Source organism: Labeo rohita, chromosome 25 (genome assembly GCF_022985175.1).
Source record: "Labeo rohita strain BAU-BD-2019 chromosome 25, IGBB_LRoh.1.0, whole genome shotgun sequence".
Taxonomy (NCBI): Eukaryota; Metazoa; Chordata; class Actinopteri; order Cypriniformes; family Cyprinidae; genus Labeo; species Labeo rohita.
This window is the reverse complement of record NC_066893.1, coordinates 24,502,789-24,518,708: the sequence shown is the minus strand read 5'-3', so window position 1 is coordinate 24,518,708 and position 15,920 is coordinate 24,502,789. Positions and strand designations below refer to the sequence as shown.

Here is a 15,920-nt window from a genome sequence, read left to right as displayed (position 1 = left end):
AAACTTGCCTTCGGTAAGCTTGAGAATGTTTTACTTAAATTAGTTGATTCGTTTTTTCTGTAATAAAATTATTATTAATTTTTAAACATGGTGGCAGTTTCTAGCTTCAAAGAAAAATAATTTTACATCTTTTCAGCAAGAGTTTTTATGGGTTCAAAACCACCTTGGGTGTGCACGATTTTCTAATAATTCAATGGCCCATCATCAATTATTCCTGATATAATGTAATTTATTGTAATTAATGTAACTATAAATGCTTTCAAAAATAAAACAGGTGTGAGTTGACATTTTCTGCTCTTAAGGTTACATTCACCAAGATACCTACTCCTTTACCCATAAAGTCAAGTCCCGCCCTGTAATTTTTCATTTTCTAAAACCTGTTTCACTCTAAAATATGTCACATTACATAGGTCAGCCATAACTTCTGTTACATGACTTGCGGCCCTTTGGGACTCGGACTTGAGTCCGACTCTGCCCGTTTTGGACTCGGACTCGTCTCAGACTCGATTGGTTAAAGACTCGGACTCGACTTAGGTGGACTCGAACCTAACACTATTGTAAACCGAGAAAGAAGGGTCTTATCTAGCGAAACAATCGGTTGTTAAAAATAATACAATTTATGTACTTTTTAATGTCAAACGCTCATCTTGTCTTACTCTGCCTGGACTGTTTTTTTCCAGGTCATGACAGTTAGGGCATGTTGAAAAACTCCCATCTCATGTTCTCCCTCAACTTCAAAATCGTCCTATATCGCTGTTTTACCTTTTTTGTTAAGGGTGTTTGATCTTTGCATGTTCACTTTGCAAACACTGTGTCAGAACTTCTGTAGCGATGTAGGATGATTTTGAAATGATTTTTGAAGTTGAGGGAGAAAATACGATTGGGGTTTTTCGACATACCCTAACTGTCTTGAGCCAGAATACACAGAGTTCAAGGAGAGCAAGACAAGACAAGCTTTTGAGATTAAAAATATTTAAATTGTATTATTTTAATGAAAATAACAAATCGTTTCGCTAGATCAGACCCTTCTTCCTCGGCTGGAATTGTTTACAACCGCATTTGGGATCGTTTGTAGCCGCATTTAAACTGCATTTTGGAAGTTCAAAATCGGGGCACCATATCAGTCCATTATATGGAGAAAAATGCTGAAGTGTTTTCCTCAAAAAACATAATTTCTTTATGACTGAAGAAAGAAAGACATGAACATCTTGGATGACAAGGGGGTGAGTACATTATATGTGAATCTTTGTTTTGGAAGTGGTCTTCTCCTTTAACAATAGAATTATAATTTTAAATTTAATTTTAAAAATGTTTTAATTTTTAGGATTCTCCTAAATTAGTTAGGATTCGGGTTCTTCTAAAACTCCTTTAGATGAATGAAAATAGACAAATGAGTATGTATTATGAAGTTGAAGTATGGTAAGTTTAGAGAGATGTTAAATAAATGTGGAGAGCAGCTCAGATGGTTGCATGAGAAATGTTTGAGTTCATATTGAGATCTATTACTTTTGATTGCAGACTTTGATATTTTGCCAAATGTATATATTTTTTTTAAACTCGAGATGTTTGAGATTACTGGGCTCTTTTTCTCTGGAGACTTGAAAGGATTAGTTCACTCTTGAATTCAAATTTCCTGATAATTTACTCACCCCATGTCATCCAAGATGTTCATGTTTTTCATTCTTCAATCACAAAGAAATGAAGGTTTTTTTTAGGAAAACATTTCAGGATTTTTCTCCATATATTGGCTGAAGATGTTCATGCCTTTCTTTTTCAGTCGTGAAGAAATTATGTTTTTTGTGGGAAACATTTCAGGAATTATCTGCATATAGTGGAATTCAATGGTGCCTGTGAGTTTGAACTTCCAAAATGTAGTTTAAATGCGGCTTCAAAAGGCTCTAAATGATCCCAGCTGAGGAAGAAGGGTCTTATCTAGCGAAATCAGTCTTTTTTTTTTTTTTTTTTAATTATGTACTTTTTAACCTCAAATGCTCGTCTTGTCTAGCTTGCCATGCATATGCGTACTCTGTGTATTCTGGTTCATGACAGTTAGTGTATGTCGAAAAACTCCCATCTCATTTTCTCCTCCAACTTCAAAATCGTCCTATATCGCTGCAGGACTACCAACCCAGTGTTTACTAAGTAAAAATGCCAAGACGGTCAAATGATATTTATAAAAAAAGGTAAAACAGCAATGTGCACAGCAACAATTTTGAAGTTGGAGGAGAAAATGAGATGGGAGTTTTTTGACATACCCTAACTGTACTGACAGAGTACGCATGCACATTGCAGAGCTAGACAAGATGAGCATTTGAGGTTAAAAAGTATATACATTTTTATTTTTTTGCTAGTCAACAAATTAATTTTCAAATTCAAATTACAAAAATTAAAATAAAGTGTTCAAACTGTTTAAATATATGATTTTCTGCATAAATATATGACAAAACCTTTCTCGTTTTTTCTAGAATAAAGAGAACCTAGGACTCATGGAAAGACTCGCCATTTTGTCTAATGCACGTGCTCAAGGACTAGAAAAGATTCAGGCTCTGGAGGCGGAGCTTGGAAAGCTAACCAATGAGATGTCAGCTTTAGAGGAGAGGGAGAGAACAAATTCTGAACAGGCCAGTCAGGTAAAGATACTGATTTGTACAGTGTCTTCGTAATATTAATACAGTATTGCATATAATAATGAGCGTGTTCACTTTGTTTGTCTTCTCCAAGAAAATCACTCTGCTTCAGAGTGACAAAGAGAAACTTACTGAGGCGAAAAAAGCTTTGGAGCAGAAACTGAAAGACACGAGTCTGCAGTTGCAAGGTGATCAGTGAACTGATTTTAAAACGGTGGTAATGAAGAATATGTGACTGTAACTTACCAAACATTTGTTTTTTCAGATCAATTTGAGGATATAAAGAGAAAACTGATGGAAGATTTAGAAAGACAGGAGAGACTCAGAAAGTAAGAGTGTTTTTAAAAGGATGTTTTACCCAAAAATCAGTTACTTACTCTTATATCTTTCCAAACGTGAGTTCATTTCTTCTGTGGAACTCAAAAGAAATGTCCAAACAGCTCATGTTATGAATGTGCATGGTGACCATGTCAAGCTTCAAAAAAACAGCATGAAGCCAACATAAAAGTAGTCTAAAAGTGGTCCAAAAGTGGGCATTAGAAGCTACATGATGCTCTATGAGGATCATGCTCATTTCGTTTGGCTCTCAGTCAGAGCTTTGTCTAAATGTGTTTGTGCTAAATCGGTTCTCTGTTTTGTCAGGGTGGCGGAGCACAACAGTGAACTCCAGAAGGAAGACTCGGATAAAGAGATCGTAGTACTGAAAGAGGAAAGCCGTAGACTGAGAGAGGAGCGAATAAGGCTGCAAACGCAAGTGGAGGAGGACAAGAAGACCAATGCAGAACTGCAGGAACAAGTGCTGCAGCTCACCAAGCACGTCAAGGTGAATCACACTTGTAATTCTTTCTTTCTTTCTTTAGTTTTTTTTTTTTTTTTTTTTTTTCCAAGTTTAAAAACAAGTACAAGTGGCAGTTTAAGTTTAGTGCTTCCAAGGCACTTACAGTAGAACAAAGCCTAATATGAGGAAATAACATGCAAAAATAAATAAATAAATAAATATGTGCATAAAAATATAAATAAACCAGAAATAATTGAATGTGTGAGGAGATTTCAAATAATCCATTAAATCACTAATAAATGCCCATCAATGCAAAATTACTACAATACAAATCAAATGCTTGGGGAAATGAAAAATGTTAAAATAAATGAAAAATTGAAAGTTAATTTTAAATGATATCTTTTAATTTTAAATTATATATCTATGAATTCCTGTAATTTTCAATCTGTAATATTTTTTAAATTCTTTATATTAATTCTCCCATTTTTTTTATTTATGCATTCTTATATGCATGCCTTAAATGCAGCCTTGATAAGCAAAAGAGACTTTTTAGAAAATAAATAAATAAATAAAAAAAATCTTAATTATCCAAGTTTTTAACCAGTAGTATATATATGAATAAGTAATGTTAAATTTTGAATTCATTTGTGTATGAAGTGCATAAATATATAAATAAATATATAAATAAACCAGAAATATTTTATATATATTATATTCTCCTTCTTACTTGCATGTATACACACACACACACACACACACACACACACATTATATATTTGTTATTTGTTTGTTTGTTTGTGTATGTACTTATTTATCATTTTTGCAGGTTTTGTCCTCCAGAGCCTAAAATTTAAACCCTTTAAATTTTAATTAGATTTAAAAAGAAATTCTAAATGATTAAATTCTGTTAGCATCACAGGAACAAATTACATTTCAAATTATAATTAACAAGTAGAAAACAGTTATTTTAAATTGTAATAATATTTAACTTTTTTAGTGCCTTTTTTTTATCAAATAAATGTAGCTTTGAGCAAAAGAAAATTTCACAAAAACAAATCAATGAAAAAAAATCTTAATTATACAAATTTCTATGTTTATATATGAATAAGTTGTGTTAAATTCGGAAATATATCTCTTTGGATTTTTTCACTTGAGAACATATATATATATATACGCACAGACACACAGGTTTTGTCCTGCACATATGTGTGTGTGTGTGTGTGTGTGTGTGTGTGTGTGTGTATATATATATATATATATATATAATATATATAAACCAGAAATAATTAAATGTGTGAGGAGATTTACAAATAATCCATTAAATCAAACAATGCAAAAAAATATATAAATCAAATGGTTGGATATTATTTATTATTACATTTGATTATTTATATATTTATTTTGTGAATATATGGATTATTTGTTTGTTTGTGTATGTACTTTTTTTTATTTTTATCATTTTTGCTGGTTTTGTCCTCCAGAGCCTAAAACCCGAACTTAGTTATAACTTTATTCTTTTGCAAAGTCTGAAGTACTTGTTAGCACTTTTGCAAATGACGGAAAATGACTTTTATTTTTTTTTTTTTATGACAATTTGAAGGTCATACCAGATTTACGGAAAGAAATCAACAGCCTACAGATGCAGCGAGTCGAAGCTGATAAAACCATGAGAGCTCAGAAACTACAAGCCAGAGGTACAAAACATACCGCCACCGACTGTCTTTACATTATGCGTAAATCGTCTAAATGCTGTCTTTGTCCATTTCACGCCCTCAGCTAAGATGAGTTTAATCACAAGGCAGCTGCTCGGTGAAGCTAAAGAGGAAAATCTCATCCAGAGGTGTGTGAAAATATTGGTATTATCTGTGCTAATTGATCAGTCTTGACTTGCTTTAATCAGTTTCTTTTTACCACAGACTAAATGAAGAAGCCTTAGAGAATGATGATGGAGCTGATCTTCTCACTGCGTTTGATGCCATGGAAAAAGCTGCTAAGTATGACCTCCAAAGGTTTGTCGTTTAAACTGTAATGTTTGCATTTTTGCCTCAAATCGTTTGTTGTTCAATCTCAGGGTGGTAGAAACTCAGCTGCGGGAGCAGAAAGACACTTATGAGAGTCAGGTAGAAGCTCTGGTCTTCAAAAACGAACATCTGAACAAAGAGAACGAACAGCTTCAAGCTCTCTTTCAGGAGAAGAATGACGTCAACCAAAGCATCGGACAGGAAGTGGCTCGCCTCACTGCCGAGAACATGGTAGAGCGTCTATTTATCTACCCTGTATGTTTGTTTGCATAGTTTGAAATCAGCTGGTGATGATGGTGACTTCCTGTGTGCAGGTGATTCCAGAACTGAAGCAGCAGGTGTCAGAATTGAGCCGTCACAAACAAGAGATTGAGACCCAGTTGCAAGAGCAGAGCGCTGAGATGAGCGGTGAGCCAAACACATGCAAAAGCATGCAAGAAATATTTTGGACATAGAACCAATTATGATTATGCACTTCTTAAATTGTATGTGGCAGCCAAAATAAAGGAGTTAACAAATGAGCTTCAGCTTGCTGTCGAAGAGGAGCAATCGCAGCGCAGGTGAGGCGTTTATTACCCTCAGACTATATTTACACTACAGACTGTGGCGCGAAGCTGAAGGCGCAGGTGTTGTGCATCTGTTCGTAGGCACCTGGAGGAAAAGATTACAGAGAGCGAGAGTAGAAGAGAAGAGATGGAAAGACAGATGGCTGACCTCCAGGAGGAGAACGAGCAGCTACAGAAAGCCCAGCTCTCGGAGAGCGAAGCCAAGAACAAACTCAGACAGGAGACATCACGCCTCACAGCGGAGAATATGGTGTGTGTGTGTGTGTGAAAGGGCACGCTCATGATCACCTCTGCGCTGATGTGCATTCGAGTAGCTTTTATACACAGCGAAAACCATGTTTAAGGAATAAAAAATAATGCAATATAAAACATTAATAAACTGATATAATTGGTTATATTAATAGTTAATGTAAGCTTTTATATTAATATGTAGCATACTTAATATTATATATTATAATGTGCTTATACTTACTATTTAGTAAATATTATACATTATTTATAAATATGAAATATATTATTTTTTTTATTAATGCATGAACGTGCAGATTTATTTATTAATTTATGCATTTTATTTTATTTATACTGTTAGCAGCACCAAAATCAGTGTCCTCCTGAATATTATTAATACCCTCCTTTTTAGTATAATATAATTATAATATGTTTACATTTACTATTTAATATATATATGTATTACTTAGAATTTATTTATAAAATATTTAATATTATTTATTTATTCATACATATTATTTATGTTACAACTTTGACTGTTAGTGGCACCAAAATCAGTGTTCTGCTGAATATTAATATTATCCTCCTTAATATTATGTAATTATAATATATTTAGTGTCTTCCTGAATATTACTAATATCCTCCTTAATATAATATAATTGTAATATATTTACACTTACTGTTATATATATATTGTTATGTTTGTTTGTGTGTGTGTGTGTGTGTGTATTATTTTATTTATGCATGCATATTATTATGTTAAAACTTTGACTGTTAGTGGCACCAAAATCAGTGTCCTGCTGATATTAATATTATCCTCTTTAATATTATATAATTATAATACATTTACACTTATGCTGAATATATATATATATATATATGTACATATATACACACACATTATTTAGAATTGATTTATTTATAAAATATTTTATATGATTTATGCATGCATATACAGATTAATAATTTATTTATTTAATATTGTATAATTATATTATACTTACAATTACTAATATCAATATCATTCTCCCTGATATGTTTATAATATATTTACACACATTATTTAGAATTGATTTATTTATAAAATATTTTATATGATTTATGCATGCATATGCAGATTAATAATTTATTTATTTAATATTGTATAATTATATTATACTTACAATTACTAATATCAATATCATTCTCCCTGATATGTTTATAATATATTTACAATTATTATTTAATGTATATATTATTTAGAGGTTGTTTATAAAATATTTTATATTATTTTATCTATGCGTGCATATGAAGATTGATTTATTTATTTGTATTTTTTTTCTTGTTAAAACTTTGATTGTTAGTAGCACCAAAATCAGTGGTGGTTGGTTTTGTGGTACAAAAAGTCAATACGTCAATCTTGATCTACTTGTTAAGATCGTCTTCTTCTGGTTTCAGGACTTCGAGGAGCAGCTAGACATGAAGGACAGACTGATAAAACGCCTCCAAGACCAAATCAAAGCTCTTCAAACTCATGCGGAAGGTAAAACTCTTTCTGTTCACCTGCTTTCACATTTAGCCAATCCGGTCTCATCCTCTCCATGTTTTGTCTCCTCATCAGCCAATCAGAAAGAGGCACCGGCCGTGCCCAAAGAGTACTTGGGCATGTTGGAGTACAAGAAGGAGGATGAAAGCAGGCTGATCCGGACGCTTGTGTTGGGTAAATCCATCACTAAAAGCATATGCGTGTTAGTCTAAATTATAACTCATAATTTACTTTACTTGATTTGTAATCTGCAGAGCTGAAACCTCGCAGTGTAGGTGTGCTAATTATCCCCGGTCTGGCTGCACATCTCCTCTTCATGTGTGTGAGACACGCTGATTACCTCAACGATGGAAACAAGCTCAAGTCTCTAATGAACGGTATCATCTCAGGCATCAAAGAGGTCACCACGGTAAGTCACTGAATGTGACCTGTATGTGGCTCTTTTGTCTTTTCAGAGAATCTGCAAGGCCTTAGTTATGTACAGAAATGTGTAAAGATTCAGGGTTTTTTTGGATGTTTTTGACTTATGTGGATTTTTACATGATTTGGTTGTTTGTGCATATTTTTTTATTGGGGTTATTCTCAGCTTTTAATGCTTTTAATGATATTATGCAAATATGAAATTATGAGATAATGAGAAAGTAATGCAAAATCTCCTCGTCATTAATGACAAATAATATGTATATAATAAATAAACAATTGTTTAATACAATTAAAATAGAACAGAACATTATTTAAACATATTACTGTTACTATTTCATATTTGTGTTAATATAATATTATATTATAAATATAATATAAAAAAGAAATAAAATAATAAAACATATAAATTGTATTATAATAAAATATAAAAAATAAGTTGTATTACAATAAATATATATGTAAAAAATACAAATAGGGAAAAAATTTTTAGGGATGTTTTTATTAAAATTTAAAAATTGATTTTTTTATTTTATTGAAATTTCATTGTTTTAATTTTTTAAAACACTTATTTTAATTGGTTTCAAATGTTATTCAAACGAAATTAAAATAGAATAAAAAATAGAATTTTTATTTGTAACTCTAATATTTAATATTAATATAATGTAATATAATATAAAATATATTAAAAATATCAATAATACAGTACTATATATATATATATATATATATATATATATATATATATATAAAATTCTATTTTTGCATATTACTATCATATAATATTATAAAAATATGCAATATAGATTTTATTATAATAAAATATAAAAATAAGCAGTATTACAATAAATATATAAGAAATAAAAATAGTGATTTTTTTTTTATTTTATTGAAATTTCATTGTTTTAATTTTTTAAAACACTTTTAATTAAAATTTAAAAATTATTTTTAACTATTATATTTAATAGTATATTTAACTATTCATATTAATATATGAATATATTCATTTTGATATTTGTATTAATATAATATAATAATATAATATAATATAATTTAAATTGTATTATAATAAAAATAAAAAATAAGTTGTGTTACAATAAATACAAAAAAAATAAAAAATAGTGATGTTGTTATTTTATGAAAACAACTGTTGACTAAAAATAAAAATATTATTTTTATTTTTAGCTATTAATATTTGATATTTGTATTGATATAACAGAATATAACATGATAGAATAATATAACAAATATACAAAATATAAATAAAATTATATAAATATATATATATATATATATATATATATATTTTTTTTTTTTTTTTTTTTTATATATATTTATAAGTTGCATTACAATATATAAAAATCGTGATGTGTGTGCATGTATACGTCATGGTAATATTTACTGTGCTGCCTTTAATGCTGATTTAAATATACAATTAGTATTAGTATATTACTAATATAGCAATATAATGCATGATAACACACAAAAAAAATGTAATAAAATAAATTAAAATATAATGTCAATGCAAAATTCTTTTCTTTTGTGGTGAAATATGAATTACTGAATACAACCAGCCTACAGAATCCTCTGATATGTGTCTAAAACACCCACAAAGCAACACTTTGCTGCTGCACATCACTAGAGTTTCCTTAGTGATAGTAATGATTATAATGACTATGATTTCAGAACCACCAGGAGAGTTTTGAAACTCTGTCCTTCTGGCTCTCAAACACATATCACTTCCTCAACTGTCTCAAACAGTACAGCGGGGATGAGGTAAAGTCCTTCTCTGTTTTTCCCTCCTCCCTTACACTATTAAAGACCATAAAATGCCCTGATTCAATATATCAACCCTTAATTTCAAAGATATCTTACTACATAATTCCTGAAACCAATCAATGAGATTCTTCGTTTTCCCCCCATCAACAGGAGTTCATGAAGCACAACACTCCTCGTCAGAACAAAAACTGTCTGAGAAACTTCGACCTGTCAGAGCACCGGCAGATTCTCAGCGACCTCGCCATCAACATCTACCATCAGTTTATCAGCGTGATGGAGGACGCGCTCTTTCCCATGATCAGTATGGAAATCAATACAAGTCAATACATTAGTGATATAATGTTCCGAACTGTTAAATAATCCACTCTCTCCGTTCAGTCCCTGCAATGTTGGAGCACGAGAGTCTCCAGGGAATCTCCAGCATGAAGCCCACCGGTTTCCGCAAGCGCTCGAGCAGCATGTATGAGGATGACGGAGACCAAAGCAGGTCGGAGCCGTTCAGCGTGACCTCCATCCTCCAGCAGCTCGACGCGTTCCACAGCAGCATGGCGCAGCATGGCATGGAGTCGCAGCTGCAGGGTCAGGTCATAAGACAGCTGTTTTTCCTTATCGGATCCACATCTGTGAACAGCATTTTGCTTCGCAAGGACCTGTGCTCCTGCCGCAAGGGCATGCAGATCAGGTGTGTACATGTGTTATATCCTGCATATGCGTGACTACATAATACACAACAGCAAGGATGACTTAAATAATTTTTTTGTAATATTATGAATGCAGCACAACTGATTCCAACACTGATAATAATCAGAAATGTTTCTTGAGCTGCAAATCATCGTACACTGCCAGACAAAAGTTTTTGAACAATAAGATGTTTTTTAAAGATCTTTTAAAGATTTTTAAACTTTTTTTTTTTAAAGTTTCTTCTGCTCACCAAGCCTGCATTTATCTGCTCTATAGTACATGAAAACCAGTAAAATTTTGAAATATATTTACTATTTAAAATTACTGCTTTCTATTTGAATATATTTGAAAATGTAATTTATTCCTGTGATTTCAAAGCTGTATTTTTAGCATCATTACTCCAGTCACATGATCCTTCAGAAATCATTCTAATTTGCTGCTCAAAAAACATTTATTATTATTATTATTATTATGGTTCAGGTTTCTTTGATGAATAGAAAGTACAGAAGAGCAGCGTTTATCTGAAATAGAAATCTTTTGTAACCTTATTAATGTCATCACTTTTAATCGATTTAAAGCATCCTTGCTAATTAAAAGTATTGATTTCTATTTCTCCCCCTACCCCCCCAACCCAAAAAAATAAAAAAATTATACTGACTCCAAGCTTTTGAATGATATAGTGTATAATGTTACAAAAGCTTTTTATTTTAGATATATATTATATTATTATGATATATTTGATATTATTTTTTTTACATATTAATATCATAATAATATAAATACATGCAATATAAAAATTGTATTATAATAAAAATAATATAATGATAATAAATACAGTAATAAAATAATTAAAATATAATGTCATGTCAAAAAAAAAGTTGAACAAAGAGTTTCTATTCATCAAAGAATCCTAAAAAATGTTTGAAATATTGATAATAATAATAATAATAATACAAAAAAAATGTTTCTTGAGGAGCAAAAATATTAGAATGATTTCTGAAAGATCATGTGACGTGACTGGAGTAATGATGCTGAAAATTTAGCATTGATCACAGAAATAAAATACATTTTAAAATATATTCAAATAGAAAGCAGTTATTTTAAATATTACAAATATTTCAAAATATTTGAAATAAAAAATTTGCTGTACCTTAGATCAAATAAATGCAGGCTTGGTAAGCAGACTTCTTTAAAAAACATTACAAATCTTACTGTTCAAAAACGTTTGCCTGGTAGTGTATTTAAATGATTTCTGAAGGATCATGTGATACTGAAGATCAGAGTAATGATGCTGAAAATTCAGCTTTGTATCACAGAAAATAAATTACATTTTACAATATATTAAAGTAGAAAACAGTTATTTTAAAGTGTTAAAATATTTAACAATATTTCAGTTTTTAATGTATTTTTTAATAAAAATAGCTGCAGCCTTGTGAGCATAAGATTTCTTGAACTGTAGCGTGTACTGAATAAAGCATACTGTTTTTCTTTTTTAAAATATGCAGCAATTAATATTGCAAAGGCTACATTGTCACATGACCTCAGTATGTTGTGTATTTAATTCAGTGGATGGTGTCCAATTAATAATACATTTGTTTAGAATTTTTAATCAGATTTTATGTCAGAATGTATTTAGTTGGTAGTCCTATTAACTAAAAAGCTAAGAAAGTGATAGTTGATATTTCTTATTTGACAGGAAATCATGAACTTGAGCTTTGCATTCCAAAATGTGTACATACTGCATAAATAGTATGAGTAGTATGGTACTGTACCATGAATACAGAACATTTGCATACTGATGTTAAAGGGATAGTTTACCCAAAAATGAAAATTCTGTCATTAATTACTCAAACTTAAGTCGTTTCAAACCTGTAAGATCTTCGTTCATCTTCAGAACACAAATCTGATGAAATCTGAAAGCTTTCTGACCCTGCAAAGACGGTTTAAGGCCTAGAAAGGTAGTAAAGACATTGATAAAATAGTCCATGTGACATCAGCGATTCAACCGTAATGTTATGAAGCTATGAGAATACTTTTTGTGCACAAAGAAAACAAAAATAAAGACTTTATTCAACAATTTCTACTCTTCCATGTCAGTCAACATGTCATGTCAGCATGTTTACAAGACTACTGTATGTATATGTAGTAAGGCTTTCTGGACATCCACAGAAACAGAGTTTCATAAAGCATCTTTTTTTCTTTTCCAGGTGCAACATCAGTTATCTAGAGGAGTGGCTGCGTGAGAAGGATCTGCAAAGCAGCTGTGCCATGGAAACACTAGGGCCGCTCTCTCAGGTCGCATGGATTCTACAAGTCAACAAGACCACAGATGAAGACGCAGCCCAGATCAAGCAGAGATGCTCCGAGCTCTCGCCCGTGCAGGTGCAAACTACAGCTTGCGACTACCCATGCCACTTTGATACTGATTCTTTTTAGAGTCAGTAATATGGGCCATTTTACAGAATTGGTGCAAAATCCTGTCCCAGAACCAAAAAACACATATAAAAAGTATTCAAATCTTATATGTTTCAAAAGATCATTTTTATCATCTATTGAAAACTACAGTTATATTTAAAATATCAGTAAGCTTAAAGGAACACTCCACTTTGTTTTGAAAATAGGCTCATTGTCCACCTCCCCTAAAGTTAAACAGTTGAGTTTTACCATTTTCGAATCCATTCAGCCGATCTCCGGGTCTGGCGGTAGCACTTTTAGCATAGCTTAGCATAGATCGTTGAATGAGATTAGACCGGTAGCATCTCACTCAAAAATGACCATATATGATGACAATATTTTTCCTTAAAACTTGACTCTTCTGTAGTTACATTGTGTACTAAGACTGACATAAAATGAAAAGTTTTGATTTTCTAGGCTGTTATGGCTAGGAACTATACTCTGATTCCGGCGTAATAATCAAGGAACTTTGCTGCCATACCATGGGTGCAGTAGGCGCAATGATATTACGTAGCACCTGAAAGTGACCGGCACTAAGTTTGTATAGATGCAGAGTTGCAGCCGGCAGAGTCAAGTATATAAAACTGCAGACCGGAGATCTCCAAAATGGGGCGGGAACTCCAAAAGTGGGCAGAACCTCCAAAATGGGGTGGGGTCTTGTCGTGCAAAGACTTTCCCCATTGGCTCTGGCTTCAGCTTATTGTTACTGACTTACATTTCAAAACTAAACAGTTTGTAGTAGTGCTCAAATAAAATAAACTATGCTATATGTGACCCAGGATGACAAAACCAGTCATAAGGGTATTTTTTTCAAAATTGGGATTTATACATCATATGAAAGCTGAATAAATAAGCTTCCCATTGGTGTGTGGTTTGTTAGGATAGGACAATATTTACCCGAGATACAACTATTTAAAAATCAGGAATCTGAGGGTGCAAAAAAATCAAAATATTGAGAAAATTGCCTTTAAAGTTTTTCAAATAGTGTTCTTAACAATGTATATGACTAATCAAAAATTAAGTTTTCATACATTTACAGTAGGAATTTTACAAAATATCTTCATGGAACATGATCTTTACTTAATTTCCTAATGATTTTTGCCATAAAAGAAAAATCAATAATTTTGACCCATACAGTGTGTTTTTGGCTATTGCTACAAATAAACCCCAGCGACTTAAGACTGGTTTTTTGGTCCAGGGTCACATATAAATAAATATGCTCAGTGAAAGCAGAGCCCCAAAGCTCGTGGCCAGTGGTTAATGATATAAACGGGAATCACCCACGAGCCGTCCCAGTGAAGTGCAGGGGAAGGTTTTACTCTATCGCTTTGTTTTAAGCAATGGGGATGTCCCGGTTCTTTGAAATTCGCAGGGTAGGAGGGGTAGTAGTGATGCTGAACGTAACTAAAAAGGTCAAATTTTCTGGTGAAGTCCAGTTGGGGAGTTACAAAACGGCCCGACGATCTCATATCGCATAATCTTATTAACTGTTTGTCTGCCACGCTATTCAGCGCCAATCCCGCCGTGCAGTCAATTTAACTGGTTATGGTTAGGGTAAGGTGTAGGGTAGGTTTAGGGGTTAGCATTTGTGTAGCATAGTGTAGGTTATCAACACTGCGATTGACACAACCAATAAAATCTTTAGAATCAGCTGTGGGGCGGAGTTTGTGCTTAAGTGGATTGGAGGGAAATTGTGCATGCCTGTCATGTGCCAGTCTGTCAAAGGGAGGAAGCCACGCCCTATTTTGGAGCACCCACCCCGTTTTGGAGTTCCCGCCCCCAGTTGGAGCATCTCCAAGCTGCAGTTATACACCCCGTGCATAATTATTAGGCATGTTGATATTCTGGTCATATTTTTTTACAAGCACATTTTACCAATTCCAAACCACATCAATCTTAATAACTACTATTAACTTTGTATTTAATCATTTATACGTGATATATATTTGTCCATGAAGGCAGCAATTCAGGTTGCATAATTATTATTACGCCAGAATGAAAAAATAGTTCCTAAAAGCCAAATTATTAAATGCCCAAGAAAATTGCAAAACTTCTCATTTTTGCAAAGTTTCTTGGACTTTGTCACACAATGTAACCACAGAAAAGTCAAGTTTTAAATAGGAAAAAACCATCTAAACTCTTTTTTCCAGAGCTGAGATGCTAATGGTCTTCTCAATTTGCGGAAAAAACCTTCAATGATCCATGCTAAGACAGTTTTTTTTATAGGCTTTAAACAGTGCTGACCGCAGACCTGGAGAATTTGTCTTCCAGAATATAGCTGAATGGATTCATGTTTAGTCTATCTCCTATCCTGAAAACAATAAAACTCAACTTTAATGTATATAAAATCATCATTTAGTGGGTACTTGCAATTGGGAGGTGGCTGTCCCAGACTCTAACCCCTAAATTTCAACTTATGAGAATGATATTGAATTAATTTTTGCATTTTATTCCATTATTGTTTTTAAAAACATCTTTTTGTTTTTTTAAAAAGTAAAGTTCAAAAACATCTTTTTATTTAATATCTTCTTTGTAAATTAGGAAACTTATATAAAAAATGTGTCCTGCATTTTCACGTCACTACCGAAACACTGTATGTTTTAGTCTAAATTCATTGTATTCTAAACTTAATAGGCAATCAACTGTTGAAGCTATTAAGGTGTGCTGACCCAAAAATCTTTTAAAAACCTGGGCTAAGTTTAAACCAGTAACCAGGCATCACAGATGGCAAAGGGGCATGTCTGACTTGCCATTATTATGTAATCAAAATGAAAATTATTATTGCTGGTCTTCAATGGTAATGTCAACTTTCTTTAATGTATTTGCACCAAAAAAATGATA

General features: G+C 32.1%; 1 protein-coding gene across 1 annotated transcript in view; it reads left to right on the top strand.

The window, feature by feature from the left end:
- Positions 1-15,920, top strand: part of myo5c (myosin VC) — a 33,576-nt gene that overhangs the window by 15,672 nt on the left and 1,984 nt on the right. The window contains exons 22-39 of the mRNA XM_051099102.1: positions 2,466-2,630; positions 2,722-2,815; positions 2,893-2,956; positions 3,270-3,450; positions 5,006-5,099; positions 5,182-5,245; positions 5,322-5,399; positions 5,477-5,657; positions 5,741-5,834; positions 5,923-5,986; positions 6,074-6,242; positions 7,658-7,742; positions 7,821-7,919; positions 8,000-8,154; positions 9,852-9,941; positions 10,095-10,245; positions 10,323-10,626; positions 12,833-13,007. Coding sequence (XP_050955059.1) covers positions 2,466-2,630; positions 2,722-2,815; positions 2,893-2,956; positions 3,270-3,450; positions 5,006-5,099; positions 5,182-5,245; positions 5,322-5,399; positions 5,477-5,657; positions 5,741-5,834; positions 5,923-5,986; positions 6,074-6,242; positions 7,658-7,742; positions 7,821-7,919; positions 8,000-8,154; positions 9,852-9,941; positions 10,095-10,245; positions 10,323-10,626; positions 12,833-13,007 — 2,307 coding nt within the window. The remainder of the gene's footprint in view (positions 1-2,465; positions 2,631-2,721; positions 2,816-2,892; positions 2,957-3,269; positions 3,451-5,005; positions 5,100-5,181; positions 5,246-5,321; positions 5,400-5,476; positions 5,658-5,740; positions 5,835-5,922; positions 5,987-6,073; positions 6,243-7,657; positions 7,743-7,820; positions 7,920-7,999; positions 8,155-9,851; positions 9,942-10,094; positions 10,246-10,322; positions 10,627-12,832; positions 13,008-15,920) is intronic.